This window comes from Musa acuminata, chromosome BXJ3-11 (assembly GCF_036884655.1).
Source record: "Musa acuminata AAA Group cultivar baxijiao chromosome BXJ3-11, Cavendish_Baxijiao_AAA, whole genome shotgun sequence".
In the NCBI taxonomy this organism is placed as follows: Eukaryota; Viridiplantae; Streptophyta; class Magnoliopsida; order Zingiberales; family Musaceae; genus Musa; species Musa acuminata.
In genome coordinates this window covers 23071708-23089186 of record NC_088359.1, presented here as the reverse complement: position 1 = coordinate 23089186, position 17479 = coordinate 23071708, and the positions used below count along the sequence as shown (strand labels likewise).

Sequence of the window (17479 nt, the reverse complement as noted above, 5' to 3'; positions counted from 1 at the left end):
TTTGAAGGATCCCGAGATGAATGTATCTCATTCCACTTCGGATCAGTTGGTCAAAACTTTGTTCTTGTATAAAAGATCTATCTTCTTGATTGTTTGTGACCAACATTGCTTCTTCTGAGCGATGCACGTAAACCCTATGATGCACATCGTCCCTTCTTGAGTGATAAAGTACTTCTGCCGGAGCAATCGCTGCCCTCTCCCTCATGGATAGTTGCAATTGTGCCTGAGGGTCTATTTGTTGCTCAAGAATTTGTGTGCTTGAGTCTGAATTTCTGGAGATTAGTTGTCTCAAACGTCTTCCAGCGTTGAATATTCTTCTTTGGTTCCTTCTGTAGTTGCGGATCTGATCCTCCACAAGAGGAGTTGATGTAGATACCTCTTGGGTTTGCGTTCTAGAAGTCATCTTTTTGCTTCCTGAAAGATTTTTATGGGATCTTTGAAGACTAGGATTTTTCCTTTTGTTTCTTTAGGCCTTTCTGTAGGTCCTAGGTTAAGATTTGCCAATTTAGTGATGAGTTCCTCCGGCTCTGGTATCTTGATGTCCCTTCAAAAGACAACCGAAACCGATCAAATACAACTTGCAGTTGCTCCTCTCAATCTCTGCATACAACAAAATGGATTTGAGGAATTTGAAGGACCAGGAATCAGTATTTCGGTGACACATAATCCACAGAACCTTTAGCTAACAAGAGGAAGCGAAGAAAAAGCATCAGGGAACCTATCTACTAACATTGGAGACTGCCATCCATGAAGCAAGTGTATCAATGGCTTTCCCAGATTGATGGGTCTCTTGTGCTACTGCCACGCCCTCGGAAAAGTTGCTCACACGACCACTGACAAGAAGAGCAGCTGCAGCATTAAGAACCTACAATTTTTGAGGCAATCATACAAGATATCAGGTTCGATCCCTGAGACATTAGAAAGGTAATACATCTTTATGTCAGCTGATACTCAAGTTTCAGTATACTGTCTAGGGTGCAACCAGTCGAAAGGTTTAATGATGCTGCACGGTTTGCATATTAGATTGAACAGGGCTTTCCCCAAATAAACTAGAACATAAGAATAGATAATGAAATAACAACTTAGTCATCACAAAATTGATGACTAAGGTAACAATTTGTACTATATCTTTGGCAAGTATTCCACATGCAAGTATTTATCGACATGAAGGGGGACTAATTTGCAAATGGTCAGTGCAAAGACAAGAAAAAAAAAGGTAACAAAATTGATGGGTTAGTCAACAAAGAAGATTTTTACAGATAAACATAATCTCAAATTTTTTGCCCTCTCAATGTGGTGACTAAGATGTTTTACATTATTTGAAAAGATTCTTCTGCTTGGATTAATGTAAAACATGTAGCCTTTGAATAAAATATATAAGATAGGACCACAAGTAATAAACAACCCTCTAGAAGAACCGCAGTATAACCAGAAAGTGCAAACAGCATATAGAAACTAAGCTATCCTATCTTTGCAAAATAGAAATTGACTAATAAATTTGAACTCAAGCCTCCATGCTTGAAACCAATGAGGTGCACTGCTCTAGAAAATAGAAACAGAAAGACTGAAAAAGCAACCTTCTCTAGTAAACTACTGGCAAAAAGAAAATGACTCACAAGAGCATCAGCAATGGGCCCCTTCTCACCAGACAGTACCCTTGTAAGTACTTCAGCATTGAACTGTGGGTCTCCACCTTTTAAATCTTCTACAGTACAGCGAGGAATACCAAAGTCCACTGCACCATGTGAGTAGTTCATTATCGTGAAGTCAAGTAAAAACCTAATGATTACATAAAAATACAAATTATCGAAAACTTTATCTTAGATTCTATTGCTGGCTCTGCCAAACAAACTCTACCAGTCACATGAAATGCACAGATGAATATTTGAATTCACCAACTTTAATATTATAAAATTATCTCAAAAGAAATGTCCAAAGAAGTTTGCCTACATGGATCGAAGTGTGATTTCTCAATCGATCTGGGAGTGACATCAAGAAAATATCCAGATCCTGCAACAGGTCAATAGTTTGAGAACAATTTCAGGAAACAGAGTCCAAACTACAAACAATGTTATAAAAAATTGCTGGTCAATTATGCACAAGAAATCATAAAACGGAGGCAATTGTCATACCAAGTGGACTTATTTCATCTAAACCCTTTGAATGAACCACTAATGCTCTTTTCATTCCAAACCTTTGCAAAGCTTTAGCCATCTTCAGTACCTGATCAAGCAATTGTTCCAACTTAGCATTCACAGGGAACAATCTTCATTAAGATGTGAGTTATTAACCACAAACAAATAAAACAAGTTGAAATACCTAAATAAACAAAATCCAGGCTTATTGGTTTATAACACTCACATTGGCTTGACCACTCAGTTCTAGGTTCTAGATAGCTCAGGGCACCCCAGGTTCCATTATCTGTGTAACTTTGTACCATATCTAATTTCCATCTGTTTCACTCATTACATACTTTGACCTTGAGAAATACCCATAGATCAATGATATATGTTTTTACAATTAAAAAAGACACTGACTAAGAGAGCTAGCTACTAAACATAACTAACATAATGCAGTAACTGAACCAACAACCATTCAAAACATATAGAAAATATAGCAATTAACAACAACAATGATGACAAGTTGTGGGGTCAGCCACATGTATGTTTCCTCGCCATTGAACTCTGCTTAGAAAATTTCTGTAGCTACATCAAGAGTACCTTATTCTCTTTTTAGTGTTTCTGCTTTCTAGTAAAGTCTTCTTGGTTGTTCGTCAACCTATTGCACCACTAATACTACTTGACTCATCTCATTTAACCACAATATCTATTATAGATCTCCTTTCAACAAATCTACATCTCTTTAGATGTTGCTGCCTTATTATGTTCTCCATCAATATCTATTATTACGTTCTCCTCTCAACATATCTACATATCTATTATGTTCTCTGTGGCAGCTACACCTAGATATTCATGAATGAAAGGATTTTTTAGTCTTTTCTAACCACATGTAAAATGCAACGCAAAAGCAGTCACTGTTATTGGAAAGCATATTAAAGCATTTCAAGTTATTCACAAGAATAAGAACAAAGAAAATCTTACTATGTCTTCATTGTAAACACCAACAACAGCACAAGGTACTTGTGCTGGATTCAACATTGGGCCAAGAATATTAAACACTGTCTTCACTTTAAGCTTTTTCCTCACAGGTCCAACTATTCTCATTGCTGGGTGGTATATCGGAGACATCATGAACCCTATGCCTGTCTCATTCACACAACCTTTTACCCCCTTTTGCAACAAAAGTGAAGTTAGCATCAATAATCAACATTTAACAAGCATATGGATTCAAGCTTTTCAAAAGCACATCAAATTATATGGGTTTCAATTCAATGCACCTGATAATAATTATATTATGATTTCGAGAAAGATGATACACCAGTTAAGATCTAAGTAGCATGTAAAACACAATGAAAAGGAAGTGATATTTCAACATGTAAGACATGGTGAATGAACAAAATTAAGGGACATAACACCACATTTTTTTCTGAAAAATCTTAACCTACACACAACTCAGAAGTTCTGTCTGTTAAGAGTAAAAGAATGAATGTTACTGAATTAAGATGAATTAACAACCATGATTTTTCAGTCTATCAGAATTGGTTGCATTAGCAGATTTAACACCTTAATTAACAACCATAATTTTTGGTTGCTATCAGAATTTTCAGCTTAAAATATTTGGGTATATTCTTCTCTTTATTCTCTTTATTTTTAACTCCTAAGCATTTTCTATTAATATTTTCTTTCCTAGTTTCAGAAAACATCGAAATCAAGAGTTTCCTCCCTTGATTAAATTAAATTAATGATGCATTTGATGGCTACCAACACTACGAGAAAATCACAACCTATTGCTTTCTCATATTAACTTCCTCGAGTACTCCAAAAATGGAGTGGTAAAATAACAATACAGGAACAAATTTAAATTGGGATCAACTCATATTAGTTTCTGCAAAAGTATGGCAAAAACGTTGTTTTGGATGTCACCTGACAACGAAATATTCATGGGGTTATTGTTATTGACAATGAAATATACGTCTGCTTGATTTTGAAGCTCTTAATCTTCCAAGCTAACACCAAGATTTGCATTCAGGAACTATTTTGTTGTTTGTAAATTATTTAATCCTACATCAAGTGCATGTAAGCTACACCACTTTACCTGCAGTACACATCGGTAATAAGATCATCTATGACACAGAATTCCAATTACAGAAGGCTACTACAACTGTAGAAGGAAAACACAAAATCAATTGCCATCATATTATATATAGTCTAAGAAAATATTGGTAGCTAAATAGCAACAAATAATTGCATTGAGGTTTCTCTTTTATTGGATTAGGACTTCAGAATTCTTCTATCATAACAAAACAGAAGGAAGAGGGGTGAGACTGTCTTATGAAGAATATTGCAGCTTCTTTTAACACCCTACTGTCACGAACGGTCGTTGCGCACTCGCAACAACTTCGTTCAACGAATCAATCGTCGCTTTTGCATGCTTGTATAGAGACATGGCAGCATATTTTTCATTGGTTTTGTATGTTTTTGCTTCGAAAATGTAAGCAACGATAGTTCGTAGCGCTGCAGTGCGACCGCTCGCCGTGCCGGGCTGAACTGCCCCTAAATGGCTCCGTTTTCACGTGCCACCACTTGTTTTCTGCACACCGCAGCTGCACGCGAAACGTCAACCATCTCAGCACTCTGAAAGCCCCCGGGTGACATAGGGCTAGATGGGGCTTTGGTATATTGTCGAGCGTTGAACAATCTTCATATGTTCGCATGTTAACTTGATGAGAACTTGCCTTCGTGCCCGGCACCCAGTGAAAAGTTGTTTGTGGACTTGCAACTGTTCGTTCTACCTTCTAAAGTCCTTGTTTTCTCCTTCCTCTCTTTTCTGTCATGTACTCAAGGTGCTTGCTGAATTGCTTATAAAGCTTCCTTCTTCGTGAGACGTCGGGACTTATTCGTCGCTCGTTTTCAATCTAATCAACTTTCTGTTTTACAGGTCCATCGGGACATGTACGAGGTTGCAACTAGGCTGACCCTTTGCGGACGCATATGTCGCAAGGGCGCCTCATGACTTAGGCAATCCCAGCTAAGTCCGAGGAGTTGGCGCAAGGATACTTCACGACTTAGGCAACTTCAGCTTAGTCCGTGACTTTGTCGTAAGGGTGCCTCACGACTTAGGCAATTCCAGCTAAGTCTGTGATATTGTGGTATCAAAGCGGGCAAACAATTAAAGCAAGCAGCGAAGAAACTTCGCAATCTCGCTATGGCAAAGCATCGTGACGAATCGAGCAAGGCAGGGCAAGCGGGACCATTGCCCCAAGCAACCATAGGTGGGCTGCAAGTGCAAACTCGCTCTTAGGCTAGTGGAGCCGCTCTGGAGGATCGTAGTAGCGAACATGATGAGCGAGAAGTTGGCTACTCTCCGCGAACGGAGGAGGCACAAACTGGAACACCAATCGGGAAAAAGAGCCATAAGGAAAGACTCACGGCGGTGGAAACCCGCCTAGATGTTCTTGAAGAGAGCTTGGACGAACTCTACCAAGGCCAACGAAGGCTTCTTGGGGTAGAGAGCTCACAAGACAAAGCTGAATCTCGAATCGACAAGGTTGAAGCCCTAGTCGATCGACTGACGGACAATACCAAAGACTCCGTGCAACATTTGCACAAAGTCGCGGCGGAACTCACTTCTAGAGTGACAGTGCTAACAAGGGCACTAAATACGGGAGGGAGCAACACCACATTGCGCCGCCACAAAACTTGAGGGCACCTGAGCCTCATTGCTATGGAGGTGCTAGGGACGTAAAGGAGCTCGAGAATTTCTTGTTTGACATGGAACAGTACTTTCGAGCTACAAGGCCCGATTCTGAAGATACCAAAGTTTCAATAGCAACCATGTATTTGAATGGGGATGCAAAACTTTGGTGGTGAACCCGTTGGGAGGAGATCCAACAAGGTCGGTGTCGAGTGGACACATGGGAGAACTTGAAGCAGGAGTTGAGAACTCAGTTCCTACCCGAGAACACAGAGTTCTCGTTGCAAGGAGGAATTTGAGACAACTCCACCAAAGTATTTCCATTCGAGACTACGTGAAGCAATTTTCTACACTAATGCTATACATCCAAGACATGTTCGAGAAGGATAAGCTGTTTAGCTTCCTCAATGGTTTAAAGCCATGAGCTCAACAGAAACTGCATGGAAGGAATGTCACCGATGTGATCGGGACAATTACGGCCGCAGAAAGGCTCACCGACTTTGTTTCCTTAAAGGACTTAGGGAAAAGGAAACAATCTTCAGGAAATCGCCCTCTAAAATATTTTTGAGGGAAGGAGTCCAAGGGCGAGCAAAGAGAAAAGTGTTCCCACAAAGGGCCAAGCTCAAAAGACAAGGCCCCAAAACCTGGTGGATGCTTCTTGTGCGGAGGACCGCACATGGTGAAGGAGTGCCCACAGAAACAAGCACTCAATGCCTTAACAACTTCAATACATGCCCCCAAATCAGACAAGGGCAAGGTCATCGCTCTTAGTTCGAGTAGTTCAGAATTCAACAGCGACGATGAGGAGTCACAAGGACCCCGGATGGGAGCAATGTGTTTGTTGAATGCTTTGCAGGGTCAAGTGGGGGGAGAACACGAAGACAAAGTCCCAGAAAGCAGAGAGCAGTGAGTTGATGTATGTGGACATCAAGCTCAATGTCCAAACAACCTGTGCAATAGTGGACACGGGCGCTACCCACAACTTTATTGCCGATCGAGAAGCAAAGCGACTTGGACTGATCTTGGAGAAGAACCCAAGTTGGATAAAGGCGGTGAACTCGAAGGCCAAGTGGATCTCCGTGCTGGCAAAGGGAGTCCACATCAAGATCGGGACTTGGAGCGAGAGCACAAACATGATTGCGGTGCCACTATACAAGTTCCAAGTGATTCTCGGAATGGAGTTCATGCACGTGGTGAAGTTGGTGCTAATGTCGTTCCTGAACTTCCTATGTCTGATGGGATGCGATGACCCCTGTGTGGTTCCCGTCTCTCGGAGTGGAACCAAACACCCCCAATAAATATCAGCATTACAACTGAAGAAAGGGGTACGAAAAGACGAATTAACATTCATAGTTGCTGTGAAGCTAGAGCCCCTCAACATAGAGGTCATTCATGAACCTACTGTGGTGGCGAACGTTCTGAAGGAGTTCACAAATGTTATGCCACCCGAGTTGCCAAAAACTCTGCCACCACGTAGAGGGGTGGATCATCATATCGAGCTGGAGCCGGGAGTGAAGCATCCAGCAAGACCACCCTACTGCATGTCCCCCTCAGAGTTGGCAGGGCTTAGAAAGCAGTTGGATGAACTACTAAGCGGTGGTTTCATCCGTAGTTCTAAAGCATCATTCGGAGCTCCAGTTCTCTTCTAAAAGAAACAAGATGGGAGCCTTCGACTATGTGTCGATTATCAAGCCCTCAACAAGGTGACGGTGAAGAACAAGTATCACATCCCGCTCATCACGGACTTGTTCGACCAATTGGGCAAAGCAAAGTATTTCTCTAAACTCGACCTTCGGTCGGGGCACTGGCAAGTGCGCATTGCTGAAGGCGACGAAGCAAAGACTACATACGTAACCAACTACGAAGCGTTTGAGTTCTTGGTGATGCCTTTTGGCTTAACTAACGCTCCGACCATATTCAGCACTCTTATGAACCAACTATTCAAGGAATATTTGGATAAGTTTGTGGTCGTCTACTTGGACGATATCATCATCTACAGCCAAACGCTCGAGGAGCATATCGAGCACCTTTGGACAATTTTCAAGGTTCTCAGAGAGAACATTTTGTTCGTGAAAAGGGAGAAGTGCTACTTTGCTTAGACAAAGATCTTATTCTTGGGGCATCAAATCGGTGATGATTCTATTCGGATAGACAAATCAAAGGTGCAAGTTGTTGCGGAATGACGAACTCCAAAGAAGGTGTTAGAGCTGAGATCCTTCCTTGATTTCGTTAACTACTATCAGCGCTTCATAACTGGGTATTCGAAGCGGGCAACTCCACTGACGGAGTTGCTGAAGGAGTAGCCTTGGAGATGGTCTGACAAATGCGAAGCTACATTCCAAGATCTAAAGGCTGCTGTGTTGGAAGAACTGGAGCTCAAATTGCCAGACTATGGGGAGCCCTTCGAAGTCCACATAGATGCTTCAGATTTCGCTATTGGGGGAGTACTCATGCAGGAGGGTCACCCGGTGGCCTACGAGAGTCGCAAGCTCAACGAAATCGAGCGATAGTATCTAGTGCATGAGAAGGATATGACAGCGGTGGTCCACTGTCTACGAGTTTGGCGACACTACCTTCTCGAACCACAATTTATGTTGAGGACGGACAACATCGCTTTGAGTTATTTCCAAACTCAAAAGAAACTCTCCTCGAAACAAGAATGATGGCAGGACTTTCTGGCCGAGTTTGATACGTCAATAGAGTACAAGCCCGGAAGAGCAAATGTCATAGCCGATGCGTTGAGCCGGAAAGTGGAGCGGGTGAATGCCATGCAGTTGGAAGGCAGAGGCCAAGCAAGTCAGCTACACTCCAACTTCCTTTCCAGAATCAGGGATGGACTGTACAATGATCCCCAGGCAGTAACCCTGATGCAACTAATCAAAGAAGGGAAGACAACAATTTTGGATCCAAGAGGGACTCGTTTACACCGAAGGGAATAGGGTTTATGTTCCTCGAGTGGACAATTTAAGACGCGAACTCTTGAGAGAGTGTCACGATTCCCTTTGGGCGGGACATCTGGGCATTCACTGAACATTGGCTCTCGTGGAGAGTGTCTTCTATTGGCCGAAGATGAGGACTGATGTGGAGGAATATGTTCGAACGTGCCTTAATTGCCAACAAGATAAGGTGGAGCAGCGGAAGCCAGTGAGACTTTTGGAGCTGTTGCCCGTACTAGAAAGGTCGTAAGAGAGCATTTCCTTGGACTTCATATCAAGCTTGCCAGTAATCGGGGGACTCAGATCGATACATATGGTGGTCAATCGATTTTCAAGGTATGCAACTTTCATTGCTGCACCTCTACATTGTTCAGCAAAGGAGGCAGCCAAGCTGATGATGAAGAATGTGGTGAAGTATTGGGGAGTCCTGCACAATATCATCGATGATCGAGACACTTGGTCCCTGGGACGATTCTGGACCGAGCTATTCAAATTGTTGGAGTCTAAGTTATACTTCTCCATAAGTCTCCACCCTTAGACGGATGACTAAACCGAAAGGATAAACTCGCTCCTTGAGCAATATCTTCGACACTACGTGAGTGCCAACCAACGAGATTGGGTGAAGCTGTTGGACATAATCCAATTCTCTTACGACCTGCAACGGAGCTCTACGTCCAACAAGAGCCCCTTCGAGATCATTACAGGACAACAGTCGTCGACTCCTCACACCTTGGCTATTGGGTATACTGGGAGTAGTCCGTCAGCATATCACTTTGCAAAAGAATGACATCGAAATGCAAATATTGCGTGGGCTTACTTGGAGAAGACGACTAAAAAGATGAAAAAGTGGGCAGACTTGAGAAGGCGACCACAAGAGTTCAAAGTCAACGATTTGGTGTTGGTGAAGCTCCAACCAACATCACTTCAATTCTTTAAGCACAAAGTACATAAAGGATTGGTGCGCAAGTATGAAGGGCCCTTCCCAATTATCAGTAGGGTGGGCAACGTCTCCTATAAGTTGCAACTGTTGGCATGGCTCAAAATTCATAATGTTTTCACGCCAGCAACTAGAAAGCCTACCATTCAGATCTGCAAGATGCTTTCTGAAGTGTTTCAACTCGGCTACCCCCCACCAGAGCCTCCTACGAGAAGCGAGTTAAAACCATTTTAGCGGATCACAAGATAAAACTACCCAATGGAGCTGAGCAGACCGAGTACTTGGTGAAGTGACGAAGCTTCCCCGAACTGCAACCAGTTAGGAGCCCGAAGATGCCCTACGACATGAAAAAGCAGTTGTGAACAACTACCAACAAGCATCGATAGTTTAAGTGGGGGAGAATGTCACAAACAGTCGTCACGCACTCGCAAAAACTTCGTTCAACAAACCATTCGTCGCTTTTGCATGCTTGTACAGAGATATGACAGTATGTTTTGCCATGGTTTTGTGTGTTTTTGATTGAAAAATGTAAGCAACGATAGTTCGCAGCGCTGTAGTGAGACCGCTCGCTGCGCCGGACCGAACTTCCCCAAAATAGCTCCGTTTTCATGTGCCACGGCTTGTTTTCTGCACACCATAGCTGCACGCGAAACGTCAACCATCTAAGCACCTTGGAACCCCTCAGGTGGCACAGGGCTGTATGGGGCTTCAGTATATTGTCGGGCATTGAACAATCTTCACAAGTTCGCACGTTAACTTGCCTTCGTGTCCGGCACCCTGTCACGGACAAACTTCTAAACAAGGTGTTTGATGTAATGCTTATGTATGTCCGTGTCTTTTGGCATATTCATGCCTTGTACAGCATGTAAAGGGGCGACCGAAGGCTTAATAGTCCCATTTTAGTTGGGTTGGTGGTCTCTTTAGGCTTGTAAATAAAGGTTGTGTCATGTGGATACGTGCGAGAGATTTTCGGTCTGTAATGAACCATTTTACCCTTTGTTATGCCACTGTTCAGAGCTTGTAAAGTCTATTTGTAATTTGCATTGTCTATGAAGTGTTTTTCGGAGATGTTTGCTTGTGGATCCCGATTGAGGCGTTCTCTCTAACCCGTTTTCTCTTTTGGTGGTCCTAAGGGACAATGGGAGGCTTCGGGGAGGTTGGCCTTTGCGGACGGACACGCAAGGGTGCCGCACGACTTAGGCAAAACCAGCTAAGTCCGTGACATATGGTATCAGAGCGGGACAAGCACTCATAGAAACACTTAGCATGCAAACGTGGGGGACCTAGCGGGACTGCGTTGAGGGCAGTCAGCACACGCGCGGCGACCGTTTGGGGGAAAACGGGCATGGAGATGTAGGGAAAAGGAGTCGCTCAGAGGAGCGGGCATCTGAGATTGGCATTCAGAGGAATGGCCAACCCTTCGCGCAAGAGGCACCACGAGAACAGGCAAGCTTGGAAGAATGTGGAGTGCACAAAGGGTGGGATGGCTGAGTTTGAGCTACGGCTCAACGTTAACAACTATACTTGATGGTGCTCAAGACAAGCGAGGCGCTTGGTAATTGATGAGACCATCCAAGGTGGAATGAGTTGCTCAACGACCAAAAGAGTTATGCAAAGCTCGCAGAGGTGAGGGGAATTGCTAACTCGAAGAATTTGGTACTCATGCATGGGCTTGTATGCGGACGATGGAATGTTCGTGGCCATCCCACGGCGACCGAAACTCGGCGCCATGGAGCATTGAAACTTTCTCTTCGGCATGTGAAGGATACGTCCGTAGGAGGCTGAAGTGTGCAACGAGTTCAGCATGTTGCTAGGCCTTGAGGGGTGCAGCGGGGGCTGTATTGACGGGGAGTCGCAATCTAGCAAGTGCGTTTGCAGGAGGCAGAACAATGCACAGTCTGTTCAGCAGATTGGAGTAGTCCAAGGGGATGGTGGTCTCCGAAACGAAGAGAGATGTTGCTCCAACGGGATAGTTATCCAGGAGGGATAAGTCCCGGCTCTCCAGAGGGAGAATCATGTGAGACGGACCTCACATGTTGAGGAGGAGTACCTCAACAAACAACAACTCCACGAAGCTCGATGGACTGAGCAAGCGGCGAGGAGTCGTCGTATGATCTCGCTTGAGAGAATGCATCGGTGGATGCATTGCAAGATCAAGTGGGGGAGCGACCCAAAGCAACTTAAATGAAGGCACACTTGGAGTCGATGTGGAGATCGGACTCAAGGGAGGGCTGACTCGTGGAATGGTGGGCGCGAGGGCCACCATCAACTCAATGTGAAAACGAGGAGCGGAGCAACTTGGGTGTAACTTAGCGAAGTACCCAAGCTGCATGAAGGGAGCCAGCATAGAAGTTGGAACATGGAGCAGAGGCACAGTGCTTTTCTTAGACAGAGGTCAAGGACATGAACTCTTGCAGAGGCAAGAGTAGGATCATGTTGTTCCATGGGTCCTTCTTTCTAACGGAGCGGACTCATCTTGCATGGTGCCAAAGACGAAGGGAGCTTCTGGGCACATGCACCTTATCTCGGAGAAGCATTTGATGGAGGAACTAAGGCGACTCAATTTGCGGAGGCGAAATTGGGTTCAGAAGGCCTTAGCACGGGGCAAGAGGACTCAAAGGTGGGTACTCTTGAAGAATATGCCACAGTGTTGTCATTCAAGTTGCCATGAAGGAAGCAGTGCGCAACGGAGATTGTGCTGGTAGGGGCAGAGGCCCAGGATCCAGACAATGGTGCACAAATTATAGTGAAGTCGGTGGACTTCGGGAGCTACTAGGCGACGGATTGTCCTAGAGCGGTGCTTCATCTAGGTGTGACCCAAGAGTGGGTGGATGAAGGTCGATTGCCAAAGGAGCGAACAAAATCGAAGGTGGAGGAGACCCTGCGATGTATTGGTAGAGGCCACACATGGAGGGTTCACAATTCGAGTTTATTCCACAAGGATCAGAATGCAATGGAGATGTCACCAGGAGGCGACATGGTGCAGCGGATCGTGGTGGGATAGTTCGCGGCAATGCGATACACACAGTCTTGTCCCGGGAGGGACTAGATCATATGGAGGTATGATCGGGAGCTACTGGGAGCTCCACTTCGGTGAACAACACGACGGCAAGAAGGGCTATGGATTCAAGGAGTGAAGGCCATGGTACCGCAGAGGCGGGTCTTCCGTGCGTGCATCAAATTTTGCATCGGATGAAAACCTTGGTCATCAGCATATGGGGGCTGGGTTCCACCAAGGGAAAAGTTCGAATGCAAGTACCAGTGAGTTCCATGGGAGGAACTTGATCATGCAGAGGTATGATCGAAGCAGCTGGAGAGTTGGACTGCTCTAGAGCTCATATTCGCTTAAGGGAGCCTGGCAAGTCAGAGGACAAGGCCGAGTAAGCGAACGTTGCTACCAAGGAAGCTAAGGAGAACAGAATCGGTGCAAACCCTACAACGTGATGGCAGAGGCCATGCATGGGAGTTGCAGTCTGTCTTTCTATCGACCAAACGGACTGCTTGGAGAACACAGAGGTGTTGAAGCAAGGGGTCGAAAGGGGCGAGGAAGCGACGACGAGTCCAGAGGGACTTAGCTACCCAAAATCAAGCATCAGTTAGAATGGAGGTGGACTCAGAGGAGTGCCACGGAGACATATCTACTGATCGTGAAGAAAAGGGATGCAGATGCGAGGCGACGGATACATATCTACTGGTTATGGGCATGGCAGCGCCATGGTACCGCAGAGGCGGGACTTCCGTGAAAGTCATTGATCCCTTGCTCTCATGGAGGGAGAGCGCTTGGTCGTGAAAGGGGCCGAGGAGGTGGAGAATGCAGAGGCAATCTCCAAGTACCGAGACAAGGCTGAAGGGCAGAGGCCGAAGAACTTCGTAAGACCGGTGTCAATGAGCTTCTCATCAAGATAACCGAAAGTGAAGGACTTCGGGTCATGCAAGAGTGCATAACCAAGGAACGAAGCAGGCAGTACGCGGTGTTGTACCTTTGCTACTTAGTGGAGTAGGCGGCAGGGTTGATGGAGAAGACGGTACAATCCCAGAGGCGACCAAACCTATGTGAGAATTACTCCAAGTTGGAGTGAAAACTTCCTGCATTCCAGAAGTTCAATGGTATTGAGAAAGTGAATCACAGTAACTAACTCAACGCAAGGAGTGCAAACACTTCAAGTGCTTCAGAAGTGTGAGCAAAGAGCAGGCAAAGGCTAGCAACCAGCTCGATGCATGGAGTACAACCTCGAGGAGGCGGGCGAAGTCAAGTAACCTTTGCCTTCTCAACTCTTAAGAGAATGGGCGAAACCGAGTACCCCAATTCTCTTATCTATCCAGTAAAGGAGCTCTGCACAAGTTCAAAGACCCTTCGAAGATAATGGAAGACAATAGTTGTCAAATCCTCACCAACGGTGATCAGTATTACTGAGAGTAGATTGTCCGCTTCATTTCCCAACGAAATGCCAATCGAAAGCGGAAGTGATGCGAACCTACTTGGATGTGACAACTAAGTGAAAGAATAGTCAATGAGCAAATGTTGTGGAGGAAGGACCCAAAACTTCAGAAGTTTACGAGACGATGCTCGTTAAAGCTCCAACAAGCATCCACCCAGTTCAAGCAGCAAGAGGAATTTGAGAGACTGGCGCAGTAAGGATGGTCTTTTCCTTCATTTGGGGGATCCGCATGAATCAACAAGGATCAACACAACTCAGCCAACCCCACACCAGAGTCAGAGTCATTGGTGAGTTGAAGCAGCATGGCGGATCAAAAGTTCGACTACTCAAAAACAGCAGTGGAGAGCAGCTGGGAGCCAAGAGGCGCATTGTAGCTGGAGCAGAAGATTGAAGACTCAGCAAAGGTGAGGAGTTGCAGTGTCGACAAAGGCTTCAACGAGGACGTCGAAGGAATAAGTGGGGGAGAATGTCACGGACAAACTTCTAAACAAGGTGTTTGATGTAATGCTTATGTATGTCCGTGTCTTTTGGCATATTCATGCCTTGTACAACATGTAAAGGGGCGGCCGAAGGCTTAATAGTCCCATTTTAGTTGGGTTGGTGGCCTCTTTAGGCTTGTAAATAAAGGTTGTGTTATGTGGACACGTGCGAGAGATTTTCGGTCTGTAATGGACCATTTTACCCTTTGTTGTGCCACTGTTCAGAGCTTGTAAAGTCTGTTTGTAATTTGCATTGTCTATGAAGTGTTTTTCGGAAATGTTTGCTTGTGGATCCCGATTGAGGCGTTCTCTCTAACACGTTTTCTCTTTTGGTGGTCCTAAGGGACAATGGGAGGCTTCGGGGAGGCTGGCCTTTGCGGACGGACACGCAAGGGTGCCGCACGACTTAGGCAAAACCAGCTAAGTCCGTGACAACCCGGTATGCAGTTGTTTGTGAACTTGCAACTATTCGTTCTACCTTTTAAAGTCCTTGTTTTCTCCTTCTTCTGTTTTCTGTCTTGCACTCAAGATGCTCGTTGTATTGCTTGTAAAGCTTCTCTCTTCGCGAGACGTCGGGACTTGTCCATCGCTCGTTTTCAATCTAATCAACTTTCTGTTTTACAGGTCCTTCGGGACCTGTATGAGGTTGCAACTAGGCTGACCCTTTGCGAACGCGCATGTCGCAAGGGCGCCTCATGACTTAAGAAATCCCAGCTAAATCCGAGGAGTTGGCGCAAGGGTGTTTCACGACTTGGGCAAATCCAGCTAAGTCCGTGACTTTGCCGCAAGGGTGCCTCACTACTTAGGCAATTCCAGCTAAGTCCATAACACTATGTTCATAAAATAAAAAACCACTTCAACTGATAGGGTTATACAAGTACTCATATTGTCATTTGCATAGAAACAAGATGTATTCAAACAAACCCTTTCCACATATAACAAATGAGAACCTTTCTGCCCCTATAACTGCTGTCCTTCTAGACATAGAAGGTATAGAGAGATGCTCATGAGGCAACCTCATTATATTTGCTAGAAGGAGTATTTGTGCTTTCATTACTTCATTTCTGTTCAGCAATGCTATTAGATCGAAACAAGACAATAAGAAACCACATTTTAAGCCAAGGAAAATGGAACTTTTTTTTGCAGTACCTCAGGGCCCAGTTCGATGTTCACGCCCAATGCCTCTAACACATCGGCACTGCCACAGGCAGAAGAACTGGAGCGATTACCTTGCTGCAAGGAGCAAGGAAGCTCATCATAAGTTTTCACGTTGCTTCAAATCATTCTCCTTTAAGAAACCCAAATGTGCTCTACCTTTGCAATCTTCAAACCGGCCGCCGCAGCGAGAATAGATGCCCCGGTGGAGATGTTCACCGTGTTGGCCCCATCCCCGCCCGTTCCGACAATGTCAACTGCATCATCGATACCTTCAACCTTCACAGCACAATCGATCATCGCCCTCGCCAATCCCACAATCTGCACCGATCAAAATATTATCCCCAATCACCCGTCTTAAAATTCCAGCGCCCAAAATCTCAGATTGAAAGGCATACCTCCTCAAAGGTCTCTCCTTTCACACGCAAAAGCACAAGGAAGGCGCTAATTAGGGCTTCATCCGCCTCATCGATCAAAAGCTTGAGGCTCGCCTCGGCCTCTTCTTCGGAGAGATCGACTCCATTTATCAGAGTCTCGATCACCTGAGCGACACTATCTTTAAGAAAAAAAGAGAAAATCAAAGGGAAGAAACAGGGAAACGGTGGCAAGAATCAGCCGACCTCCTTGAATTGGACCTCCAAAGGTGGGGTCCGGTGATCATGTGTCGTGGGCAGAGCCTGCGAGAGCAGAGGAGTCACCGATCTGCCATTCCGAGCGGCGGATGGAGGCTTGAAGGAGCAGCAGGCTCTCTGCCAATTCCATGGTCCCCTCTGGCGCCTCGAGACGCAAAGGGAAGAAGAGGAGGAACATGAGATAGAGGGGGTTAGACTTCCGAAGGCTGTCGCCATCGACGTGACCGAGATTTAATCGGCAGCGAGAGGGAGAGAGAGTGGCCGCGAGAAGTGCATGGAACGAACCTTCTGGTTAAGTTCGGATGACGCCGAGGTGCACGGCGGCGATTGACCAAGGGAGGATACGGAGAGGTCTCGCGATGGGTCCCACAACAGCGTGGCTTCCAATTACAATCACCAGGGTAGGTAAGTAGCTGGGAGGGGATTCGCTGCTGTATCTCTACCGCCCATCGCCACCGCACGTGGAGGGCATGCCCATCTGCCTGTTGCGCTTATCGGGCCTAACTCAGCTACCCTACCACGCGGCATTTAGCCGTGACCAAAGAACCAAATTTAGAGCCGTCCGTTTCCGCTTCCCCGTATAATCTCAACGGCCCAATATTATCCTTTATTATAAATAGATGAACGGCTTAGATTGAAAGAGTTAATAAGATAAGTAAATGCGTGGCTTCTCCAAGTAATGGGGCGTATCTCTTTGTGGAAACTCGGTGGGTCCCACATTCAACTAAATACGTGGCTCTCTTTAAGTGGTGGGCTTTCCAGTCCTATGTTGGGGACTTGACGCCCCCTCCCGTGCCTTTATTCCGTGTTCCCGCCGCTTCCCACTTTATAACTCTCTCTAGTGTCACTAAACTCTCTCTCCATACACACACACACACACTCTCTCTCTGGCTTTTGTTCGTTTGGTTTCTCTGGGCCTTGGCGAGGAAAATGGTAGAAGGGAAGGGGTCGACACTGGTACACATCCTGGCGGTCGCCCTCTGCCTCACCGCCTTCGGCTTCGCCATCGCCGCCGAACGCCGCAGGAGCACCGTACGTACATGTGGCCCCCTCTTCCTTCTCCCCCTGCCTCGCTTTCTTCTCTGTC

General features: G+C 45.6%; 1 protein-coding gene across 3 annotated transcripts; it reads right to left on the bottom strand.

Moving 5' to 3' along the window:
- Positions 1 to 443: 443 nt before the first annotated feature.
- On the bottom strand, positions 444 to 16722 carry LOC103971342 (anthranilate phosphoribosyltransferase, chloroplastic). Of its 3 annotated transcripts, XM_009385336.3 has the most exons (10): positions 16381 to 16722; positions 16159 to 16302; positions 15920 to 16081; positions 15755 to 15838; positions 3102 to 3290; positions 2133 to 2223; positions 1951 to 2010; positions 1617 to 1735; positions 731 to 865; positions 445 to 600 (listed from the first exon to the last, which is right to left on the bottom strand). In XM_009385336.3, the coding sequence occupies exons 1-10, from the start codon at positions 16606 to 16608 to the stop codon at positions 568 to 570; spliced, it is 1245 nt and encodes a 414-aa protein (XP_009383611.2). In that variant the 5' UTR covers positions 16609 to 16722; the 3' UTR covers positions 445 to 567. The 3 variants fall into 3 exon arrangements, with proteins under 3 accessions (XP_065030773.1, XP_009383611.2, XP_018676602.2); XM_065174701.1 differs by lacking the exon at positions 3102 to 3290 and having other exon boundaries at positions 444 to 600; positions 16381 to 16707; XM_018821057.2 differs by lacking the exon at positions 445 to 600 and having other exon boundaries at positions 602 to 865; positions 16381 to 16701.
- Positions 16723 to 17479: the final 757 nt, after the last annotated feature.